At 32.5% G+C, this 22,156-nt stretch overlaps 2 protein-coding genes across 3 annotated transcripts in view; one reads left to right on the plus strand and one right to left on the minus strand.

The window, feature by feature from the left end:
• The window catches only part of LOC134724961 (GPI inositol-deacylase-like), a 144,785-nt gene that overhangs the window by 88,583 nt on the left and 34,046 nt on the right, over positions 1-22,156 (plus strand). The window lies entirely within an intron of this gene.
• On the minus strand, positions 133-17,745 carry LOC134724962 (uncharacterized). Of its 2 annotated transcripts, none has more exons than XM_063588381.1 (2): positions 17,369-17,745; positions 133-1,772 (listed from the first exon to the last, which is right to left on the minus strand). In XM_063588381.1, exon 2 carries the CDS (start codon positions 1,686-1,688, stop codon positions 141-143), a length of 1,548 nt encoding a protein of 515 aa, XP_063444451.1. In that variant the 5' UTR covers positions 1,689-1,772; positions 17,369-17,745; the 3' UTR covers positions 133-140. The 2 variants fall into 2 exon arrangements, with proteins under 2 accessions (XP_063444451.1, XP_063444452.1); XM_063588382.1 differs by lacking the exon at positions 17,369-17,745 and adding an exon at positions 9,023-9,076.

The following is a 22,156-nucleotide window of genomic DNA, read 5'->3' on the forward strand; positions in this document are numbered from 1 at the left end:
ATTTAGGGGGGTGACAGGAGTTTTGAGAAATGAAAAAAAATCCAACACTATAAACAATCTTGAAGAGTAGATCAAACATTTAATGCAAATTGAGTTAATAATATATATATTTATATATATATAATAACCCTTCATGAACTTCAACGTTCGACTGACAAATTATGTATTGAAACAGATGGAGACAAACTCTCACTACTAGAAGTACCACAGTTTGCTCTAACTTTGTCTTGTACATTTACAATTTCGGCTGTCAAATTACATTTGACTGGGTCTAGATTTGATTGGTTAGATGCTTTGTTGTTGCCAAAACAAACCACATTATTTTCTTTCCCTTTCTGCTCTACCTTTTCACTGTTTAACTGTTTGTTACAAGAAACTTGAATTTTAGGCACATTTGCATCTTTAACAATATCTTCTTCCTCTTCAAGTATTGTCAATTGTCCTTTTGATTCTTTTTCATTTGAACTTGTATTTTCAAAATCCTTATTGAATGTACTTGGATCAGGAAGTTGATCATTTTTCTGCATTGAACTTGCAATTTGTTGAATATATGAAGAAAATTGGTCTTCCATTCCACTGAATTGTTTAGGAAGCCTGCGGTGAGCCTGAACAGACAGAATATTATCTACATGTTTCCGAAGGGCACTATGAAGTCGTTTAAACATGTATCCTCCTTCATTTTTGTTAAGAACTAACCTCCCAGCAGGAGCTATCCTAGCATCAAAATTTCTGTCCATATTATTCATCACTTTCCTGTCATTGACCATTGTGTCAATAGCTTTTGTTACTCTTGCTTTTCTATCTGGTTTGGATTCTCGGGTAGAAATTCCAGATGGCATAGTTGATGTATAATATGAAGATGTTTTTCTACTCTCGGCAGTCAGTGATCTCTTTTCTGGTTTCTGCACATCAATGGAGTCAACTGCACTACTGGCTGCTTTATAATCACTTGTTTGTGATTTTGTTCCTTCTGCATTATAAACAAAAGAATTCTTCCCTAATGCCATCTTACAATCATCTATGGAAATCACATTCAACAAATTATTGGACACTGATCGAACTGAGATCATCACTTTATCTTTCACCTGTATAACTTTACCACATTCAGTCATAGTGCTTGTAGAAGCTAGACTTATACTGTCCGAAATGCTGTCAGATATGACATAACCCTCAAGTTTATTGTTGCTACCTTGACTACTGTTTTTCCTATCAACACTGTTTTCAAATTGAATAACTTTGTCAATTTTTTTAGATACTTCAGTAGCTGTTCCATTTAAAATAGATTTTGTTGATTGTGGTATTGATTGCTTTTTGTTTGCATTGTAAATATCTTTCCTCATAAAAGCATAATGTGATGAAGTTTCTGCTAAATGGTTTGACACAGAAAACACATCAGTATCTTTGTTATGTTTATAATTAGTTGCACTTTTACATATCACATGAGAAGATCCATAGCTTATTTGTTTAGAAGATGAGAATGTCTCAATATTTGATTGTTTGCCAGCAGATTTCTTTTTAGTCAATTTTTTGTAAACATTGGTTCTCCATGAATCAATTTCCTGTATTTTCTGTGGTGATAAATATGTAATCTCTTTAGTATCTTTATAGATCTTTCCATCTGCAGTAAGTCTATATAGTTGAGTCCAATCTTGAACTTTGGTGTGGTAAGAAAGTGCCTTTTTGTCCATTTTGATTGAAAACTTTACCAATATGTTTCATTTATTTCTTCATATTGTCTATATTTTCTTCAGTATCTTGTGAAAGATGGCTGTCTGAAAATGTAAATTAGCTTATATTATTACCTCTATATTATTTTTATGAATTTATTTTGGGTACTGGTATATGCATGACTTGTAGGATTCGCTCATGTATGTAACAATGTTTTAGATTTTAACGAGAGAAATTTATGTATTACTGAAAAATTATTACACTAGGGTTTTCGATATCACAAACTAGTCAAAACATTTACTAAATTTTATCATCGGTATAAAGACATCATTCATAAATATAGCTCAACATGCAGACTTCTTATACGTTCAGGTATATTTCACATCCAATTTTTTATGGAAATATTCTTTATAAAGCACAAAGGTGTCAGTATTCACCTCAGAAACTTACAAAACCTTTGAATAGATTTATTAAGAAGGGATATAATTACGATACTGTTGTCAAGTCATTAAAGATTGCATATTTTGGCGTTAATATTGAGTCTTTGATAAGGTCTTTGCGTCGGAACTAAACACATTTATTCTAAAAACAGTTGTTGGCATGACACGGGTTATGTTCTTCTCATATATGTTATGATGGTATGATATTAAACCCCTAACGGGAAGGATTGTGCCTGATGTTCATATGATGAAATCATAATCTTTCAGTCAGTTAAATTGAAGTCTGGAGCTGGCATGTCAGTTAACTGCTAGTGGTCTGTTGTTATTTATGTATTATTGTCATTTTGTTTATTTTCTTTGGTTACATCTTCTGACATCAGACTTGGACTTCTCTTGAACTGAATTTTAATGTGCGTATTGTTATGCGTATCCTTTTCTACATTGGTTAGAGGTATAGGGGGAGGGTTGAGATCTCACAAACATGTTAAATCCCACTGCATTTTTGGGCCTGTCCCAAGTCAGGAGCCTCTGGCCTTTGTTAGTCTTGTATTATATTAATTTTAGTTTCTTGTGAACAATTTGGAAATTAGTATGGCATTCATTATCACTGAACTAGTATATATTTGTTTAGGGGACAGCTGAAGGACGCCTCCGGGTGCGGGAATTTCTCGCTACATTAAAGACCTGTTGGTGACCTTCTGCTGTTGTTTTTTTTATTTGGTCGGGTTGTTGTCTCTTTGACACATTCCCCATTTCCATTCTCAATTTTATGACAAGAATCACCAAGTCTTGACATTATTGTTTAACAGATTTCTAAAAGGCTGCCATTGCCATGGAAACAGCAAATATGTGAAACCTAAAAAAATTGATCCAATTTTAACTGGATGATACTTATAGCTAGAAATGGTAAAATTGAAAATGTGTCAAAGAGCAGAAAACTGCAGAAGTCCACCAATGGGTCTTCAATACAGTGAGAGAATCCTGCACCTGGTGCTAAACAAAAATGTGTAATAGTTCAGTGATAATGGAACCTGCTGCTTTGTGTGGAAATGAAACTTTATAGAATTGTTATTTATCTGTGATATGTAGATGTACACTCGATCTGACTTTGAAATTTTCAAAATGGTTGTGGGTATACAGGCATTAATTTCTCTGAACAAAAATCCTGATACATACACAAAGTACCTCAATCTTGTTTTGAGAAATGACAACAGGTTGTGAACTTCGATGTGGTTGCATTTTGAAACTTGTTATGTTGTAATTTGACATTATATTATCAACAATATGGTGTATAAAACACCTATTTCTGTTATAGTAATTAACCCTATATCAGGCCTTCCAAGAACTTAGTCAACTCAAACTATTTCGTCTTCTCAAAGCATTATGACAATATTAATCAGATGGACACCTGCAAAATTGAAATATGACGGAAGTTTGGAATCATTAGTGACTTTTCTGAAAAATATGAGTTTGGTACCTTATTTATAAGAACATAGGTAATTTTGTTTCCGGGAAAACATGGAAACAGCAAAAATGGTGAAAATAAAAAGTCTTCAAAAGCATCTTTTAGTGCTTGGATTTCAACAACATTGTGTTCCAAAAATGGTCAATGCATACATAGATGGTCAAATTTCCACTGAGATTTTACCATATTGAAAGCTTTTCTTAGAGTTATCTTCTTTATATAATTAAAGTCATTACTGATAATGCAGCCTTTACTTGAAGCAAATATTTATATTCTGTCATATTAAGTTGAACACATAATTGGTCTGATTTAAAGATGGCACCTCGTGAGAGAGACATGACACCAGAGGAGAAAATATAACTGTAGGATTATCAGGACATGGTTATTCTGGGCATAAGATAGGGAAATTGCTAGGTATGAATAGGAGAAACATAAACAAATTTTCAAAGAGGTTTAACAAGCGTTGATCAGAGGAAAAGAATTGAAGAAGTGGCTGAAAGAGTACAATTGATCTTAAGGATTATTGAAGGCTTTAGCAACTGTTATGTTTAGACCAGCAACAAACTGAAATTACTGATGCATTTAATGATCAGACAATGAAGGCTGTTTGTTGTAGGACAATAAGGTGGCAGCTACAGTTCAATGGTTACAAGAGGCACCACGTTTTAAATAAGAAAACAATGATTACCCTAGTAAATTGTGAGAAAAGGAAACAATTTTGTCATGAAAAATTTCATTGGACAGTGCAAGAAAAAAAGAAAAGTTTATGTGTGGTGTAAAGTAGATGGACAATTATGACCAGATTATGTAATGGACTGTACCACAGAAAAACCTACAAAGCTAAATTTCTGTCATGTTTTTGGGTGCATTTCAAACCATAGAAAAACCATGAGAACTCCTAACACCAATCAAAGGAAACTAAACGGTGAGGGATAAATAAATATTTTAGATGAGAACTTGATGCCTGTGATAGCTAGATATTTCTCTGTTGAACCTTTCATCCTCCACAGAAAGACTATGCTACCTGCTTTGTGTCCTGACGTTCAAATCAGTGGAAAACAGATGATATTCCAACATTACTGTGGCTGCCTCAAAGTCCAGACAAAAGTGGAAAGTTATAAAAAAAAATAGTCCAGCAGAGAAAAAATTATATTTCCATTGCATTCAAAGCCTGTACAATACCCTACCATTTAATGAATTAAAACATTTTACCAAGAGCTTAGGGATTTATAACGAAGTACTAGCCAATAAAGGTTAAGTTTTCTTTATGAACTAATAAAAACTATACTGAATTGCAGGCTCCTTGTTTGGAACAGGTATATAAAGAATGTTTCATTGGTAAACATGTATGTGAGTGCTCAACCCTCCCTGGGACAGTGGTGGTGACAACATATTTATAATTTAAATTTTAGTCTTTTTACCTATTACCCATCCAACTATCTTCAAAACTGACACAGACAGAAAATTTAAACAATAAAACTGATAATCAATATAAAATTTACAGAAATTCTATAACCACATAGTCTGAGCTCTCCAAGAGCTGTTCTAATAAAAGGAATGTCAGATTCTAAATAAATGCTTCTAGTATGGAGATATTTATTGTAAATTAATGTGTAATAGTAAACTGTTTGTTCTTCTGTGATCAAAAGGATCACTATATATAAAGTTTAACAACAGTGTACACAAAACAAAATGTCACTTATAATCTTCTACAGTTTGTGTTATATAATAATGATAAATCTGATATGACCAAATCCAAAACTTATTTGCCTTTTGAGACGAAATAAATAATAATATGATGGAAAAAAAAGGAGGTCCAGTTTGATATTGAAGATTTTCAGGAGTTATGGTTCTTGATAGATTGTAAAATAGGCATAGGTAAAACAAGCATGAAGGTTACAATGTACCAAATAAAATTACATGGGCGCAGCCATTTTATGAAGGGAACATGACATAGAGATAAAAATAGATGGCTCTCTGTGATTGGTTGTTATATCTTTTATAAATTTTTCTTCTGGAAAGCATTATGAATGAAGTTTCATGCAAGCACAAATTTGTCCTAAAATGTATAGTATGAAATGCCGAAAATAATTTTTTTATGTTGCTCAAAATTAGGGAAAATTTTCTGCGAAATCGTCAGGTATCGTGAAAAACCCCAAAATTCACCAAGAAAAGCCATGGGACCATATATATTTGAGTGCGGTAAAATCACAAATAGATATAGAGCTTCAATTAGACAACAACAGATTTCCCATAATTAGTTTAATGAAAACGCCTTATTAGGAGATAATTGCTAAAAATAGCATTGCCGGCAACGGGGCCACCATTTAGTTCTTTATATCCTGAAAGCGCACTCAAAAACAAAAATTGTTTTTTGTCAATTTGACCACTCATTCCTTGTTCCATATTATACTGATAAATTGACTTAGTTGTTAACAGCTAACAAATAGATACATTCTGGGGTTTAGTTTTGTTACACATCAATTAATTTGTTCAACCTTCATTACCGGTAAATTTTATGAAACTTTGTCAGAAGCTTTTGTATGATTAACACAAATAAGAGATAATGTCTGAAGTAGTTAAAAAGTCGGACAAGGCAGTTTTAGAAAGTATAGATAAAAACAAAAGGAATATTAGGATTTAAACTGATGGTTAGTCAGAATCACATAGTATTTGTTTTGTATTGTGAGATTGCTGTTTGCACTTTGTTTCGTAACCAGATTTATCATGCTCATATATATAATATCATGCATTATACTTCCATTAAAGGGCAATGTAGATTTTTCATTAAGTAATTTAAATTTGATCAATATTTAAGTGGTATAGTTACTTTACTTGAAATTTGCTTGAAGATCAATATTTGTCTTTGTGAGAAGAATTTGGATTGATTTATAAATGGTTACAAAAATATGCCCATGTTGAAATATTCTGATAAATTTTAGTGTTAAACATCTATATTTTGTACATATAAACATGTAATATATGAATAACATTTACTTACTATTGTGTTTTTACATCAAGCTTCTTGATATAGCTAATTCCACAAAAAACATGAGCACTTTTAGCATGGAATTCTTATTTTCGTTTCCATTTTCCTTGTCTTTTTTCTATTTTTCTATTTTTTGTTCCCAGTTATTTACAGGTGCCCCAATTTTTAGCTCACCTGGCCCAATTGACCCCTTTAGGAGTTATTGCCCTTTATAGTCAATTTTTAACCATTTTTCGTATATCTTAGTAATCTTTTACAAAAATCTTCTCCTCTGAAGCTACTGGGCCAAATTAATCCAAACTTGGCCACAATCATCTTATTGGTATGAAGTTTAAAAAATGTCTCCGGTGACCCGGCCATCTAACCAAGATGGCCGCCATGGCTAAAAATAGAACATAGGGGTAAAATGCAGTTTTTGGCTTATAACTCAAAAACCAAAAAATTTAGAGCAAATCTGACATGGTATAATTGTTGATCAGGTCAACATTTATCTGTCCTGAAACTGTCAGATGAATATGACAACCCGTTGTTGGGTTGCTGCCCCTGAATTGTTAGTTTTAAGGAAATTTTGCTGTTTTTGGTTATTATCTTGAATATTATTATAGATAGAGATAAACTTTAAAAAGCAATAATGTTTAGTTAAGTAATGAATCCATCTGCTTCCTTAAATATTCACATAGACCAAGGTGAGCGACACAGGCTCTTTAGAGCCTCTAGTTTAATTATGAACTCCAATTTATAATTTCAGAAGTATATTTCCTTTTTTGATTAAATTAAATTTCAAATGTAATGTTATATTGTTACTTTTTACTAGGGGTCAACTTGCCTCAAGGATTTACATAGACAATAACTGTTTAGTGTCTTTAAATATCAGCTGTATTTGTACGAGGCTAGGAAACAAGGTGTATGCGAGCTTTTAACGAGCTACTACACCTGTTTCGAGCCGAGTACACATACAGCTGATATTTAAAGACACTAAACAGTTACTGTCTTTTTCCTGCAATTAATTCTGTAGATTGTTTGTGTTTTGAAAGACACAAAAACTAACATATTTACATTTATTTTTGATTTTTGAACCCTTGAGTAGTAATATCAAAATCACACTTTACGGGTTTGCAAAACAAGAATCTCGAATGGTCAACCATTATACATCGCTCAAGATGAATAATTATCTATTTTAACATAACAACTAATTTCAATAGTAAAAACAAATAACAAAACATTGTCCAATTTGAAACAGAAGTGTACGAGTTCTCCTACGCTTCAGACTTGACATGGAATTTCACTAAACATGCATGCTGAAATTGACATGGTTGATTTTGAAACACAATCATACACATTCAAGTTTTGAAATAGACAATTATCATCGTCATTGGAATGCAACTGGAATACACATTCTGAGGTCACACAGGTTCAAACAATACTCAGTCCGGCAGTGAGTGGAGCTTTAAACCGATATCTGTATAGTATACAGATACAGCACAGCACAGCGATAACTGTAGGGCTGTATCTGTATAGAAGGACACCCAATTGCAGGATAAAACAATATAATGCAATTGTATTCATTTCTGAATGAGTAAATGTGTACATGCAAAGCATCAACAGAAATTTTTGTATTTGTATGGTTGAAGGGAAATGTGGAAATATGATTCAAAAAATTTGACTGAGGAGGACAGTTGAAAATATGGATAATATATATATGGGCAGCATATCTAAACCACATCTTTGCTCCACCCCATATTAAATTCACTGACCCCATATATATCATATTAGGCCACTAACACACAATGTTACTAATAATATACCCACTGAAATCTTATATAGGAGACTCAACATGTTATTTAATACAACCCACTATACATATAGAAATAAGGAGATGTTGTAGGATGACCACTGAAACAGCAATCCATGGAAGTTCAAATGAAGAGGATGTGAGCAATTATAGGCAACTGTTTGGTCTTCTACAATGGGAAAAGCTCATACTCTATTGTTGGTTTACATTTATTTGGGCTTAATTATTTTCCCTGTCAGTGTTTTTAGCCATCAGGCATAAAAGTGGATGTAGGGCACTGACAGGGAATTTGAGCCTAAATAACAGACAATAAACAATTATTATACTGGAGTGGCCTGATTTCAATATTTTAGACCATTTTTATCTTCATTTAAGTTCAAATGGAAGATCAGGGCTCATATACCCTGTCATAGCAAATAATCAAATTGAATGATTAACCCAGATATTTCCAAACCGCTTGAAGTATGTTTGTAAAATATTAAAATGATAGTTTATAATCTGTCAAATCATGCTAAGGTATTATATGCAGAATCATTTTTATAAATCATGTAAAAAGTTTCATTGAAAATAAGTAGACGTTGGATCATTTCTATCAGTGAGACAGAGACAGATTAAATAAATCAGCTAGGTATAGAAAAATTGCTTCTGTTAAAATGTTTTACATGTACCTGATATGGTGAATTAAATGGACTATAAATATGAATGCTTTTGGTAGTTTATCGATTCATTTAAAGAGATATGACCTTGGTATTATTTTGAGATTATCTGTAAATTGATAACATAACTGGGTATGAATGTTTAAAACAATTTTCTGTTACTGTTTTTTAAATGTATTGAGTACTTTAGAATAAAGAAAATACCCCCTAAGGATACACTGTTTATTATGCTTGACAAGTATAATTGTTTAAATATGATTTAACAATGCATGTTTATTTATAAAGATCAAAAGGTTTAAAATGTCTTTATATCCTGAGCATATTACAATTAAGTACATGTAAAATGTTGATAAAGATTAGCCAGCACTGCTTTGTATATCACGTACTGTTGTTTAACATTGGAAAATATATTTGTATAGAGATTTTATTGTCTTTCTTCTTATATATTACTGGTCAGTGGAATATTACCAAATGAGAGAAACATATAAGGAAATAGTCAACAGTTTTCTACCTAGATTTCCCCCCATTTTTAGATGGCACACAATAAGGTTTGTTCATAGATTGAAAAAAAAAAGCTCAACAGACAACATCAAAATCAAAAACTAACTTGAATAAAGCACACATATGCTGCTGTGCACTGCAGTCCAAAAACTAGAAAGTTAATAGACCATAACAGATCAAAAAATTTACTAAAACAACTACAGATACAATTTCCTAAATTTACTGCATTTTTAGCTCACCCGGCTTAAAGGCCAAGTGAGCTTTTCTCATCACTTGGCGTCCGTCGTTGTTAATTTTTACAAAAATCTTCTCCTCTGAAACTACTGGGCTAAATTTAAACAAACTTGGCCACAATCATCATTGGGGTATCTAGTTTTAAAAATGTGTCCTGTGACCCGGCCAACCAACCAAGATGGTTTGAAATTTTCAGATGAATGGGACAACAAATCTAAGATCTACAAATAAGTCAACATGACCAAAATCGTCAGTTGACCCCTTAAGGAGTTTTTGTCCTTTACAGTCAATTTTTAACAATTTTCATAAATTTGGTAAATTTTTTGTTAATTTTTAACAAAATATTTTTCTCTGTAACTAATGGGACAAGTTCATTATAGATAGGGATAATTGTAAGTAGCAACAATGTTCAGTAAGGTAAGATCTACAAACACATCACCATCACGTAAACACAATATTGTCATTAATCCATCTGTGTCTTTTGTTTAATATGCACATAGACCAAGGTGAGCGACACAGGCTCTTAAGAGCCTCTAGTTTTCTTTGACAACTCAAATAAGACAATAATGTGATCAATGGAATCTCTGAAAACTTGCAGAATGCTCTATGTCCTCAATGACAGCTCTAATGTGATCAATGGAATCTCTGAAAACTTGTAGAATGTTCTATGTCCTCAATGAGTGCTCTAATATGATCAATGGCATCTCTGAAAACTTGTAGAATGCTCTATGTCCTCAATGACAGCTCTAATGTGATCAATGGAAACTCTGAAAACTTGTTAAATGCTCTATGTCCTCAATGACAGCTCTAATGAGATCAAAAGAATCTCTGAAAACTTGTAGAATGCTCTATGTCATCAATGACAGCTCTAATGTGATCAATGGAATCTCTGAAAACTTGTAGAATGCTCTATGTCATCAATGACAAGTCTAATGGGATCAATTGAAACTCTGAAAACTTGTAGAATGCTCTATGTCCTCAATGTCAGCTCTAAAGTGATCAATGGAATCTCTGAAAACTTGTAGAATGCTCTATGTCATCAATGACAGCTCTAATGTGATCAATGGAATCTCTGAAAACTTGAAGAATGCTCTATGTCCTCAATGTCAGCTCTGATGTGATCAATGGAATCTCTGAAAACTTGTAGAATACTCTATGTCCTCAATGACAGCTCTAATATGCTCAATGGAATCTCTGAAAACTTGTAAAATGCTCTATGTCATCAATGACAGCTCTAATGTGATCAAAAGAATCTCTGAAAACTTGTAGAATGCTCTATGTCCTCAATGACATTTCTGTTGTGATCAATTGAAACTCTGAAAACTTGTAGAATGCTTTACATGTATGTCCTCAATGAAAGCTCTGATGTGGTCAATGTAATCTCTGAAAACTTGTAGAATGCTCTTTGTCCTCAATGACAGCTCTGTTGTGATCAATATAGACTCTGAAAACTTGTAGAATGCTCTATGTCATCAATGACAGCTCTAATGTGATCAATGGAATCTCTGAAAACTTGTAGAATGTTCTATGTCCTCAATGACAGCTATGATGTGGTCAATATAGACTCTGAAAACTTGTAGAGTGCTCTATGTCATCAATGACAGCTCTAATGTGATCAATGGAAACTCTGAAAACTTGTAGAATGTTCTATGTCCTCAATGACAGTTCTGATGTGGTCGATGGAGACTCTGAAAACTTGTAGAGTGTTCTATGTCATCAATGACAGCTCTAATGTGATCAATGGAAACTCTGAAAACTTGTAGAATGTTTAATGACCTCAATGACAGTTCTGATGTGGTCGATGGAGACTCTGAAAACTTGTAGAGTGCTCTATGTCATCAATGACAGCTCTTATGTGATCAATGGAAACTCTGAAAACTTGTAGAATGCTGTAAGTCCTCAATGACAGCTCAAATGTGATCAATGGAAACTCTGAAAACTTGTAGAAAGCTCGATGTCCCCAATAACAGCTCAAATGGGATCAATGGAAACTCTGAAAACTGGTTAAATGCTCTATGTCCTCAATGACAGCTCTGACGTGATCAATAGAAACTCTGAAAACTTTTAGATTGCTTTATGTTCTCAATGACAGTTCTGATGTGATCATAGAGAACTCTGAAAATTTGTAGAATGCTTTATGTTCTCAATGACAGCTCTGATGTGATCACTGGAAACTCTGAAAACTTGTAGAATGCTCTATGTCCTCATTGACAGCTCTTATGTGATCAAATTCTGAAAACTTGTAAAATGATCTATGTCATCAATGACAGCTCCCAAAAGTCATTTCCTAACTCCATCAATGTCAATTTCCAAAAGTGACTGCAACAGTTTAACCAACTCTTAAAAAAGACCTCACAATCTCATTGGCAGTTTCAAAATTTAGCTCATTGAAAACTTGCATATGACAACTTTCAGAATTCATAGAACCTTCTCAATTTTTTTTTTTTATTACAGCTCTCAAAGTCAATACAACATTCTCTCCAGAGTCTATTTTATTACTAAAACACAACTTCCAATAGTCACTGCACCTTTTCAGTGACAACCAACGAGATGAGATATACATGTATCTCAATTAAAGCTCCAAAAGTTTGCAGAAAGCAATATATCCTAATTAGCAGTTTGCAAAAATATCTGCAAATACGCATTCACCAAGGGTGAACACTTCAAAAAGTCAATATGTAAGCATTATCAACTGCAAATCCTAAACATTGATTGGGAATTTTAAGCAACTTCCCTTAAAGGTCCTTGTGTTCTCAATGAGCATTCTAAATATTCACTGTTGTATCTTTAGTGACAACTCACTTGAGTAAAACTAATCTCCTCTAAGAAGAATCTCCAAAATCGATGCTAAATCTTCCTAGAAGTCAATATATTGTCCTCAATGATTCACTTCGATATAGATTATCAGGTTTTCTACATATTGATATAAAAAAATATCTGCCGCAAGTCATAATGTAAACTTTTTTGGCTGTTGAGCGCAGCGAACAAGCCAAAAAGCTTCACATTGTGTTGAGCAGCTGATATTTTACGATATCTGTACAAAGAAAACCTGATTATCTGTTTATTGTTTTATTACTAATTTTTTACTCCTACCCTAGACAGTTTTAGGCTTGATGAAAGCAACCTTGATAATGTCTCCTCACACATTGTGACGTTGTTAATATTTCTCCTCAGACATTGTGACGTTGTTAATATTTCTCCTCAGACATTGTGATGTCACTGATAATGCCTACTCACGTCTCAAAGCAGTGATATGAGAATTATGGAGCAACTGCACAATGGGATATTTGAGTAGGGAAGGATGATAAGCTCAATTACTATTAATCCCAAAAGGTTAAATTACTGTCTAAATGGAAACTCCCATTACAACATTATCCCAAAGTCATTATAGAATTCTCAATGACAACTTCCAAAAGTCACTGCAACTTTTTCATTGACAGCTTTTCTCATCACTCAGGTAAAAATGTTCATAATGTTAAATTAAGATCTATCTGCCCTGAAATTTTTAGATGAATCAGACAACCCTATTTTTGACATTTTTACTCTTTGGGTATGTTTGTTTTGTTCATGCATCGTTAACAATGTAATAGAATTTGATGCGACTGTCATACAAGTGAGAGGTTTAGCTAGCTATAAAACCAGGTTCAATCCACCATTTTCCACATTAGAAAATGCCTGTACCAAGTCAGGAATATGACAGTGGTTATCCATTCGTTTAATGTGTTTGGACTTTTGATTTTGCCTTTTGATTTTTGATTTTCCTTTTTGAATTTTCCTCGGAGTTCAGTATTTTTGTGTTTTTACTTTTTGCTGCCCCTGTAAAGGTAATTTTATGGAAATTTTGCAGTTTTGGGTTATTATCTTGAATATTATTATACGCCCGTCGCCTTTTAGACGGGACGTATTATGGTATACTGTTGTCCGTCTGTCCATCCGTCTGTCGTCCACACTTCTGACAATAACTCAAAAACACTTTCACCAATTTCCATGAAACTTAAGTGAATTGTTTATATCTATTGATGTAAGCTCCCTTTCGTTTTTTTTTAATTTCAGATTTTAAGTTTTGGATTTATGGGGCTTTATTCATAAAAAAGGGGGGATTTTCAACACTTCGGATAATAACTCAAAAAGGCTTTCACCGATGTCCATGAAACTTTGGTGAATTGTTTATATCTATTGATGTAAGATCCCTTACAATTTTAATAAATTTCAGATTTTAAGTTTTGGATTTATGGGGCTTAATTCATAAAAAAAAGGGGGATTTTTAACACTTGGACAATAACTCAAAAAGGCTTTCACCAATGTCCATGAAACTTTGGTGAATTGTTTATATCTATCTATGAAAGATCCCTTACAATTTTTATAAATTTCAGATTTTAAGGTTTGGATTTATTGGGCTTTATTCATAAAAAGAGGGGGATTTTTAACACTTTGGACAATAACTCAAAAAGGCTTTCACCAATGTCCATGAAACTTTGGTGAATTGTTTATATCTATTGATGTAAGCTCCCTTTCAATTTTTATAAATTTCAGATTTTACATTTCCGTGTTATGAATTTTTATGCTAAAAAAAGGGGGGACTTTCCAATTTTGGGACAATAACTAACACTTTCACAAAATTTTATGCAACTTTGACAAATTGTTTATATCTATTGACATAAGCTCCCTTTCCATTTTTAAAAATGTTAAAAGAGCAACGGGCGTATCATGCGCTTAAGCGCAGCCCTTTATTATAGAAAGAGATAAACTGTAAACAGCAATAATGTTCAGCAAAGTAAGATCTACAATAAGTTGACACATGACCTAAATGGTCAATTGACAGTCATAACAATTATTATACCCCCGCTTTAAAAAGCATACTGTTTTACCTCTGTCTGTCCTTCCATCAGTCCGTCAAGTCAGTCTGTCCGTTCCATTAATATTTTTCGTCGCATTTTTCTCAGGAACTACAATACAAGGATTTCTGAAATTTGGTTTCAGGGTTTATCTAAGTCAGCTATATCGTGTGATGAGTTTTCAGATTGATCACTTGACAACTTCCTGTTTACCGAACACTTGTATGATTTTACACATGATAGCCAAGTTGAAAATTTTCGTCACATTTTTCTCAGGAACTACAATACAAGGATTTCTGAAATTTGGTTTCATGATTTATATAAGTCAGCTATACCGTGTGATGCGTTTTCAGATTCATCGCTCGACAACTTCCTGTTTACCAGCACTTGCATATTTTTACACTATTAATATTATCCACTTGCAGCAGGGGTATCAGTAGCAGTAGCTCGCAGTTTCACTTGTTCGTAATATTTTGTAATCTTTTTCAAAAATCTTCTCCTCTAAAATTATTTGGACAAATTCAACCAAACTTGGCCACAATAATCATTAGGGTATCTATTTTAAAAAATGTGTCCAATGAATCCCCCTGCCATTCAACATGGGGGCCATGGTTAAAATTGAACTTATGGATAAAATGCAGTTTTTGGCTTATATTTCTGAAACTAAAGCATTTAGAGCAAATCTGAAACTGAGTAAAATTGTTTAGCAGGTTAATATTTAGATGAATCAGACAACCTGTTGTTGGGTTACAGGCTGCCCCTTGAATTGGTAATTTTAAGGAAATTTTGCAGTTTTTGGTTATTATTTTGAATACATGACTAAAATGGAAAATGTTTGCCCTTTAAAGTAAATTTTAGTAGATTTTTTTTATCTTTAACAAAAATATTCTCCTCTGAAATAAAGGCCACAACCATCATTAGTGTTTTGAGTTTAAAACATGTGTCTGATGACACTGCCTGCCAACCAACATGGCTGACATGGCTTATAGTAGAACTTAGGGGGTAAAAAGCAGATTTTGGCTTATATCTCTGAAAATTAAGCAAAAGTATAATGGTTAGATATGAGAAGATGTGGTATAAGTGCCAATGAGACAACTCTCCTTACAAGTTACAATTTATAAGTCATTATAGGTCAAAGTAGGGTCTTCAACACAAATCCTAGGATCACATCGATCAGCAAGCTATAAAGAGCCATCCAAACGGGAAAACCAACGGTCTAATCAAGAATGTGTCCATAGTACACAGATGCCCCACTCACACTATCATTTTTTATGTTTAGTGGACTGTGAAATTGGGGTAAAAACTCTAATTTGGCGTTTAAATTACAATGATCATATCATAGGGAACATGTATACAAAGTTTCAAGTTGATTGGACTTCAACTTCATCAAAAACTACCTTGACCAAAAACTTTAAACTGAAGTGGGACAGACGGATTGAAGGACGGACAGATGGACGAACGGACGCAAAGACCAGAAAACATAATGCCCCTCTACTATTGTTGGTGGGGCATAAAAAAAAAAAACGAGAAACACTTATACACCTTATCAACAAACGACAACTGCTGAACATCAGGTTGCATTATTTCATGCATCAATTGTAAACAAAAATAGCAGGTGAGTGACACAGGCTCCATGGAGACTCTAGTTTTATGACATTCCTTAATTGAATTTTGACTAATGAAGAACTTAAAAAAATAGAAAAAGATATATAAAAGAAAAGAAAAAATTGTTATGATTGCCAATGAGACAACTCCCCACCAGAGATCAAATGACAATTATCAACAAAATTCACAACTATAGATCACAGTTAGACCTTCAACAAGGATGAAAATCCACACCACATAGTAAGCTATGAAAGGTCCCATAATGATATGTATACAAAATCTATTAAAAAAAACTAACTGCCTGATTAACTTGCAATACAATAATCTAAAATCAAACATGATATACAGCAACAAACGATAACCAATGAATAACAGGATTCTGACTTGGACAGTCACATACAGAATTTAGCAGGGTTAATAGATATTACCTGGTAAAAGATGTGGTATGAGTGCCATTAGATAAATTCCAAAATGACAACGCAGTGTAAAACAATTCAAACAAGAAAACCAACTGTTTCATCTATGTTAAACATGTTTGCTGACACTCTTCCATTGACAGTGTTGTAACAGTACGACATAGGATCAAGAAAAACAACATTTTAATTGGCGGAAGAAAGTTTAGGCTAGAATAAACCCAAGCTCTGTTTATTTGTTCTGAATTTGTAGTATATGAATAGATCATAGATCATAGGGAATATATCATTGAAAATGAAAATTTGTTGGGTTTATTTAACAGGGTTAATTTGAAAATCTTTGAAAAAGCTCATCTTCAAGATCGAGAAATAGTATGTAAAGAAAAAGTGTTTTTTTATTCCATATATATACATACTTTTTATAGTCAACATTACAATTTTACACTGACATCAGCAATCGATTGCAGGTCAGAGACAGGACCTTGGAACTATTTACAATTTTTTTTGTAAAATGTGTTAAAAAAAATGATAGGTATTTCAAAACCTACTGCATAATGTAACAATATACATAAATCGTACAAAGATATGTACTTTAAAAAATCAAAACCTACTTTGCTTAGATTTTCACATGTTAATTTATAGATTTTTTTTTACAGTTCTATTAACACAATGAATCATTTAAAAGTGTAACAATATTTTAAACCAAGTCAAAAGAATATCATTAGATTTAAATCTAACATTTAACTAAAGTATGTTTAATTCATACATACCTCAGTACAAACTTTATTCCGTCCTTTTAAGAAATTTGTGAGTTATCTCTTTTGTAAAAGTCGAGGTATATTTTTAATGAAATTGAAAACCTTGTCAGTCATTACATTGAACTTATTGATGTTTCCACAACGGAGAAAAATTAAATCACAGTTATTGAACAACTGGATAAACACAGATTAAAATATGTTAATCTGTTCATGTTAAACCCTAATAATATTCAGTATTCAATCAAGCAGTTGTTGTTAATTGGTCTTGATATATCAGGTGGTGTTCTATCTAATTTCATTATGGTTTGATCGCATTATTTTCCATGTTATTTAATCAGGCATAATTGGTCAATCTATCCATAACAGCAAATGTTTATTTCCTCAAGTTTAAATACTTTTCTCAATAGATTTATACTCTGCCTAGTGAATTTCTTTTATGTATGTGGTGTATGTGTGCATGAATCTCCCGCTATGCCTTTAAATTGACTAATTCATTTTCCATCAAAACAAAGGTTTAATTCCTATTATATATAAAGAAACAAGACATTCTTATCTGCCATTTCACTATTCACTATATCATATTCACCATCGAGTTTTGCAGTCATGTGATTAGGTGCATTTTTTTCCCTCGTAAACACACAAAAAAAATATCTGATAAAATATCATTATGGTGCATGAAATAAGTGTCCCCTTTTCAGGTGAAATGTATTTTTCAATTTTTTGGGATCCTCAAAGTTAGTGCAATACTTGCTTGTATGCTTAAGTGTTTTGTCCAGAAATTTCAAAAGAATTTGCATAAAAAGGAGAATTATTTCACTGGTTCTTTAGTTATTGTTTTAAATTAAAGAGAAATGAATGAAATGGTATGAAATCGTTTTAAATTAAAAAGAAATGAATGAAATGATATGAAGTTATACAATAGTTTTATGCCTCCCTGTAGGGGGTATTAAGTTTTACCCTTGTCCTTCCGAACCTCTCTCAGTACAGTATATGTACTTTATTTCCTGAGCAATTATTTTCACGATTTTGTTATTGTTGATGAATTATCAGAACATGAATAACAAACTTATATTTCTTAAAGTGGCACTAGCTGTTAAATTCATGTTCACCGATTTTAATCAAATTCTTAAATTTGAGTTATAACAATATAAAACGTTTATCCAAAGTACTAAAGGTCTAAAATAAACAATTCACAGGGCATGGGGATGAAAATATGTAGCTTCGTGTGGTGTGTAATTTAGTCTAGACACCACCTAATTATTTTTCGTTTTTAACTCTTAAGTCATCTGATGACCATTTAAGCGATGTAAACATAAATATAGATATAAAAAGATTTAACAAACTCGTGCTGTTGGATTTTTGTAGGTCTATTTAATTTCATATTATAGATGAAAACTAATTGTTATCATCGTTTTTACCTGTAAAAGAACAATTTCTAGATCGAATCAGTAAATCAAATGATTTACCTTTGTTTCGTTTCAATGTTGACATTCTTTTCTTATAAATAACTTTACACATACAATTCATGTGTTATCCATCTCAAGCTGAGGGGTTAAATTGAAGTTCGCATGAATAAAATAAGATAAGATATTTTTATTCCAATTAAAGGGCTCATGAAGAGCAAAGCAATTTATTACAATAATTTTTATAGTGAAACAATAATGACACAAATCATAAACATGAATTTAACTATTTCTTAGATGTTAATCTACAACCAGATCAGAGCCATGCATGTACATAAAAAGACATAACAATATATCTATTATTAACAGGCAAATATTCTCGACAGCTTTATAAAACAATTTCTATACTATATTGATAGTTATCTCAAGTCCAAACATTTATTAATACAAATAGCAATATTTTTCAATACCTCTAGGTTTTCTTGAATAAAAAGCCAATTTAATTTGGCACTTGTGCTTAACTTTTATAGGAGTTAGACAGGGTGATGTATTAAGCCCAAATATTTTCAAATTGTTCATAAATGATATGCAAGAAACTTTTTCATCATGTACTAAATGACAACATAATTCATTGTCTTATGTATGCAGATGACATTGTTATTTTTTTCTGAAACACAACATGGTTTACAAGAGAGAATGGATAAGTTACAATTATATTGCTCAAATGGTGTTTAAATGTAAACCTAATAAAACAAAAGTTTTAATTTTTAACAAACCCGGAAAACATGTTGATTGCCCAGTGTATTTTAATAAGCAACAGTGTAAAATGTTATAAGTACCTAGGAATTACTTTTGTATCTAGAGGTAAATTTACACAGTGTAAAGATGAGCTATACAAGAAATCTATTAAAGCTTGTTTTGGATTACAACAATGCCTAGCATCATCTAATCCTAGTGTCTCAACTTTAATGCACCTTTATGACCATACAATTAAACCTATTTTAAGGTTCATGTGGACCCTATGGCTAAAATGGCCGTATTTTCACTTCAAAATTTTCTCTGAGTACAGGCAAACCTGTGCATTTGGAAAAGTTTGAAGGCATAGCATGCCCTAGATAAATAGAATTCAAATGCATTGTATGATTTAGAAAATTCATAACTTAACTGGATTTTGCTGTACACTTTTTTTGTCTCTGCAGAAGATGATAAAATTAACAAACAGTTGAGTTTACCTTGATATGATCCACTCAGGTACACAGTTTAAATAACCAATTATTGTCAGGTGTCTATTGTCCATTTGATGTCCATGTCAATTAAAAATGCTCACTTTAATTTTTACCTGTGGGGAAGTTCTCAAACCTATTTCCCAACTTAGTTTATTTTGGCACCTTCTGGAGGAATGCAAAAAAGTGCACAGCAAAATCCTGGTAAGTTTATATTTTTTCTAAAACATAAAACATACTTAAAATTCATGTATCTAGGGCATGCTAGCCTATGCCTGATTTTATTTACAGATGCGCAGGTTTGTCTGTAAATTTTTTAAATTTTGAGGTGAAAATACGACCATTAATGTATTATTAACCTTAATGTATTGCAGTGAAATATGGGGAATGTTTTCAACCACTTTAGTGGCATGTATGAAGAATATATATATAATGATTATATGTTAGAAAAGGTTTATTCAAAAGATATATCTGAAAAGTCGCACACAAAATTCATGAAATATATTCTTGGGATTAACAGAAAAGCAAGTAATTTTGCTGTTATGTCTGAATTAGGAAGATTTCCTGTACATTTTTAGCTCACCTGGCCCAAAGGGCCAAGTGAGCTTTTCTCATCACTTTGCGTCCGTCGTCGTCCGGCGTTGGCTTTTACAAAAATCTTCTCCTCTGAAACTACTGGGCCAAATTAAACCAAACTTGGCCACAATCATCATTGGTATCTAGTTTAAAAAATGTGTGGCGTGACCCGGCCAACCAACCAAGATGGCCGCCACAGCTAAAAATAGAACATAGGGGTAAAATGCAGTTTTTGGCTTATAACTCAGAAACCAAAGCATTTAGAGCAAATCTGACATAGGTATAATTGTTTATCAGGTCAAGATCTATCTGCTCTAAAATTTTCAGATGAATCAGACAACCCTTTGTTGGGTTGCTGCCCCTGAATTAGTAATTTTAAGGGAATTTTGTCCGTTTTTGCTCATTATCTTGAAAATTATTATAGATAGAGATAAACTGTAAACAGCAATAGTGTTCAGCAAAGTAAAATCTACAAATAAGTCACATGATCAAAATGGTCAGTTTACCCCTTAAGGAGTTATTGCCCTTAATAGTCATTTTTTACCAATTTTTCGTAAATTTTGTAATCTTTTACAAAAATCTTCTCCTCTGAAACTACTTGACCAAGTTTAACCAAACTTAGCTACAATCATTATTAAGGTATCTAGTTTTAAAAATGTGTGCGATGACCCGGCCAACCTACAAAGATGGCCGCCATAGCTAAAAATAGAACATAGGAGTAAAATGTAGATTTTGGCTTATAACTCTGAAACCAAAGCATTTAAAGCAAATTAAACAAGGGGTTAACTTGTTCATTTTGTAAATATCTATCTGCCCTTAAATTTTCAGATGAATTGGACAACTGATTGTTGGGTTGCTGCCACCCCAATTGATAATTTTTAAAGAAATTTATCTGTTTTTGATCATTATCTTGAATACTATTATAGATAGACTGTAAACAGTAATAATGTTCAGCAAACTAAGAACTACAAATAAGTCAACATGACCAAGATGGTCAGTTGACAGCTTAAGGAGTTATTGTTCCTTTAAAGGGGCACTAGCTGTCAAATTCATGGTTACCGATTTGGCTCAAATTCTCATATTTGATTTATAAGAATGTAAAACATTTATTCAAACTACCAAAAGTCTAAAATAAACAGTATACAGAGCATGGTATAGATAATATGTAGGTTCTTTTCGTGTGTATGTTAGTCCAGACGCCATCTAATCAACTATTGATTTGACCTCAGATGACCATATAAGCGATGTAAACATAAATAACGATATGAATAGATTAAACCAACACGTGCAATTGGATTTTTATAGGTCTATTTGATTTTATCTTATAGATTGAAAATTTATGTGCCTCATTGTTTTTAACCGTATAAGAATGATTTTATATAGATAGAATCAGTAATCAAATAATTTACCGTAGTTTCACTTTCATTGTTGACATTTTTTTTCTTTAAATAACCTATACACGTATAATGCATGCGTTGTCAATCTCTAGTGTGGGGTAAAATTGAAGTTCACATGAATACGGATTCAATGAGGTCGGCTAATTCACTTGCAAGTGAAACAGTAATTATCAATGTTTCATCGCTTAATTTGACAAAATT

Source organism: Mytilus trossulus, chromosome 7 (genome assembly GCF_036588685.1).
Source record: "Mytilus trossulus isolate FHL-02 chromosome 7, PNRI_Mtr1.1.1.hap1, whole genome shotgun sequence".
NCBI lineage: Eukaryota > Metazoa > Mollusca > Bivalvia > Mytilida > Mytilidae > Mytilus > Mytilus trossulus.

Coding starts and splice junctions, on each gene's coding strand:
- LOC134724962 (XM_063588381.1), bottom strand. CDS start 1,688: ATGGACAAAAAGGCACTTTCTTACCACACCAAAGTTCAAGATTGGACT.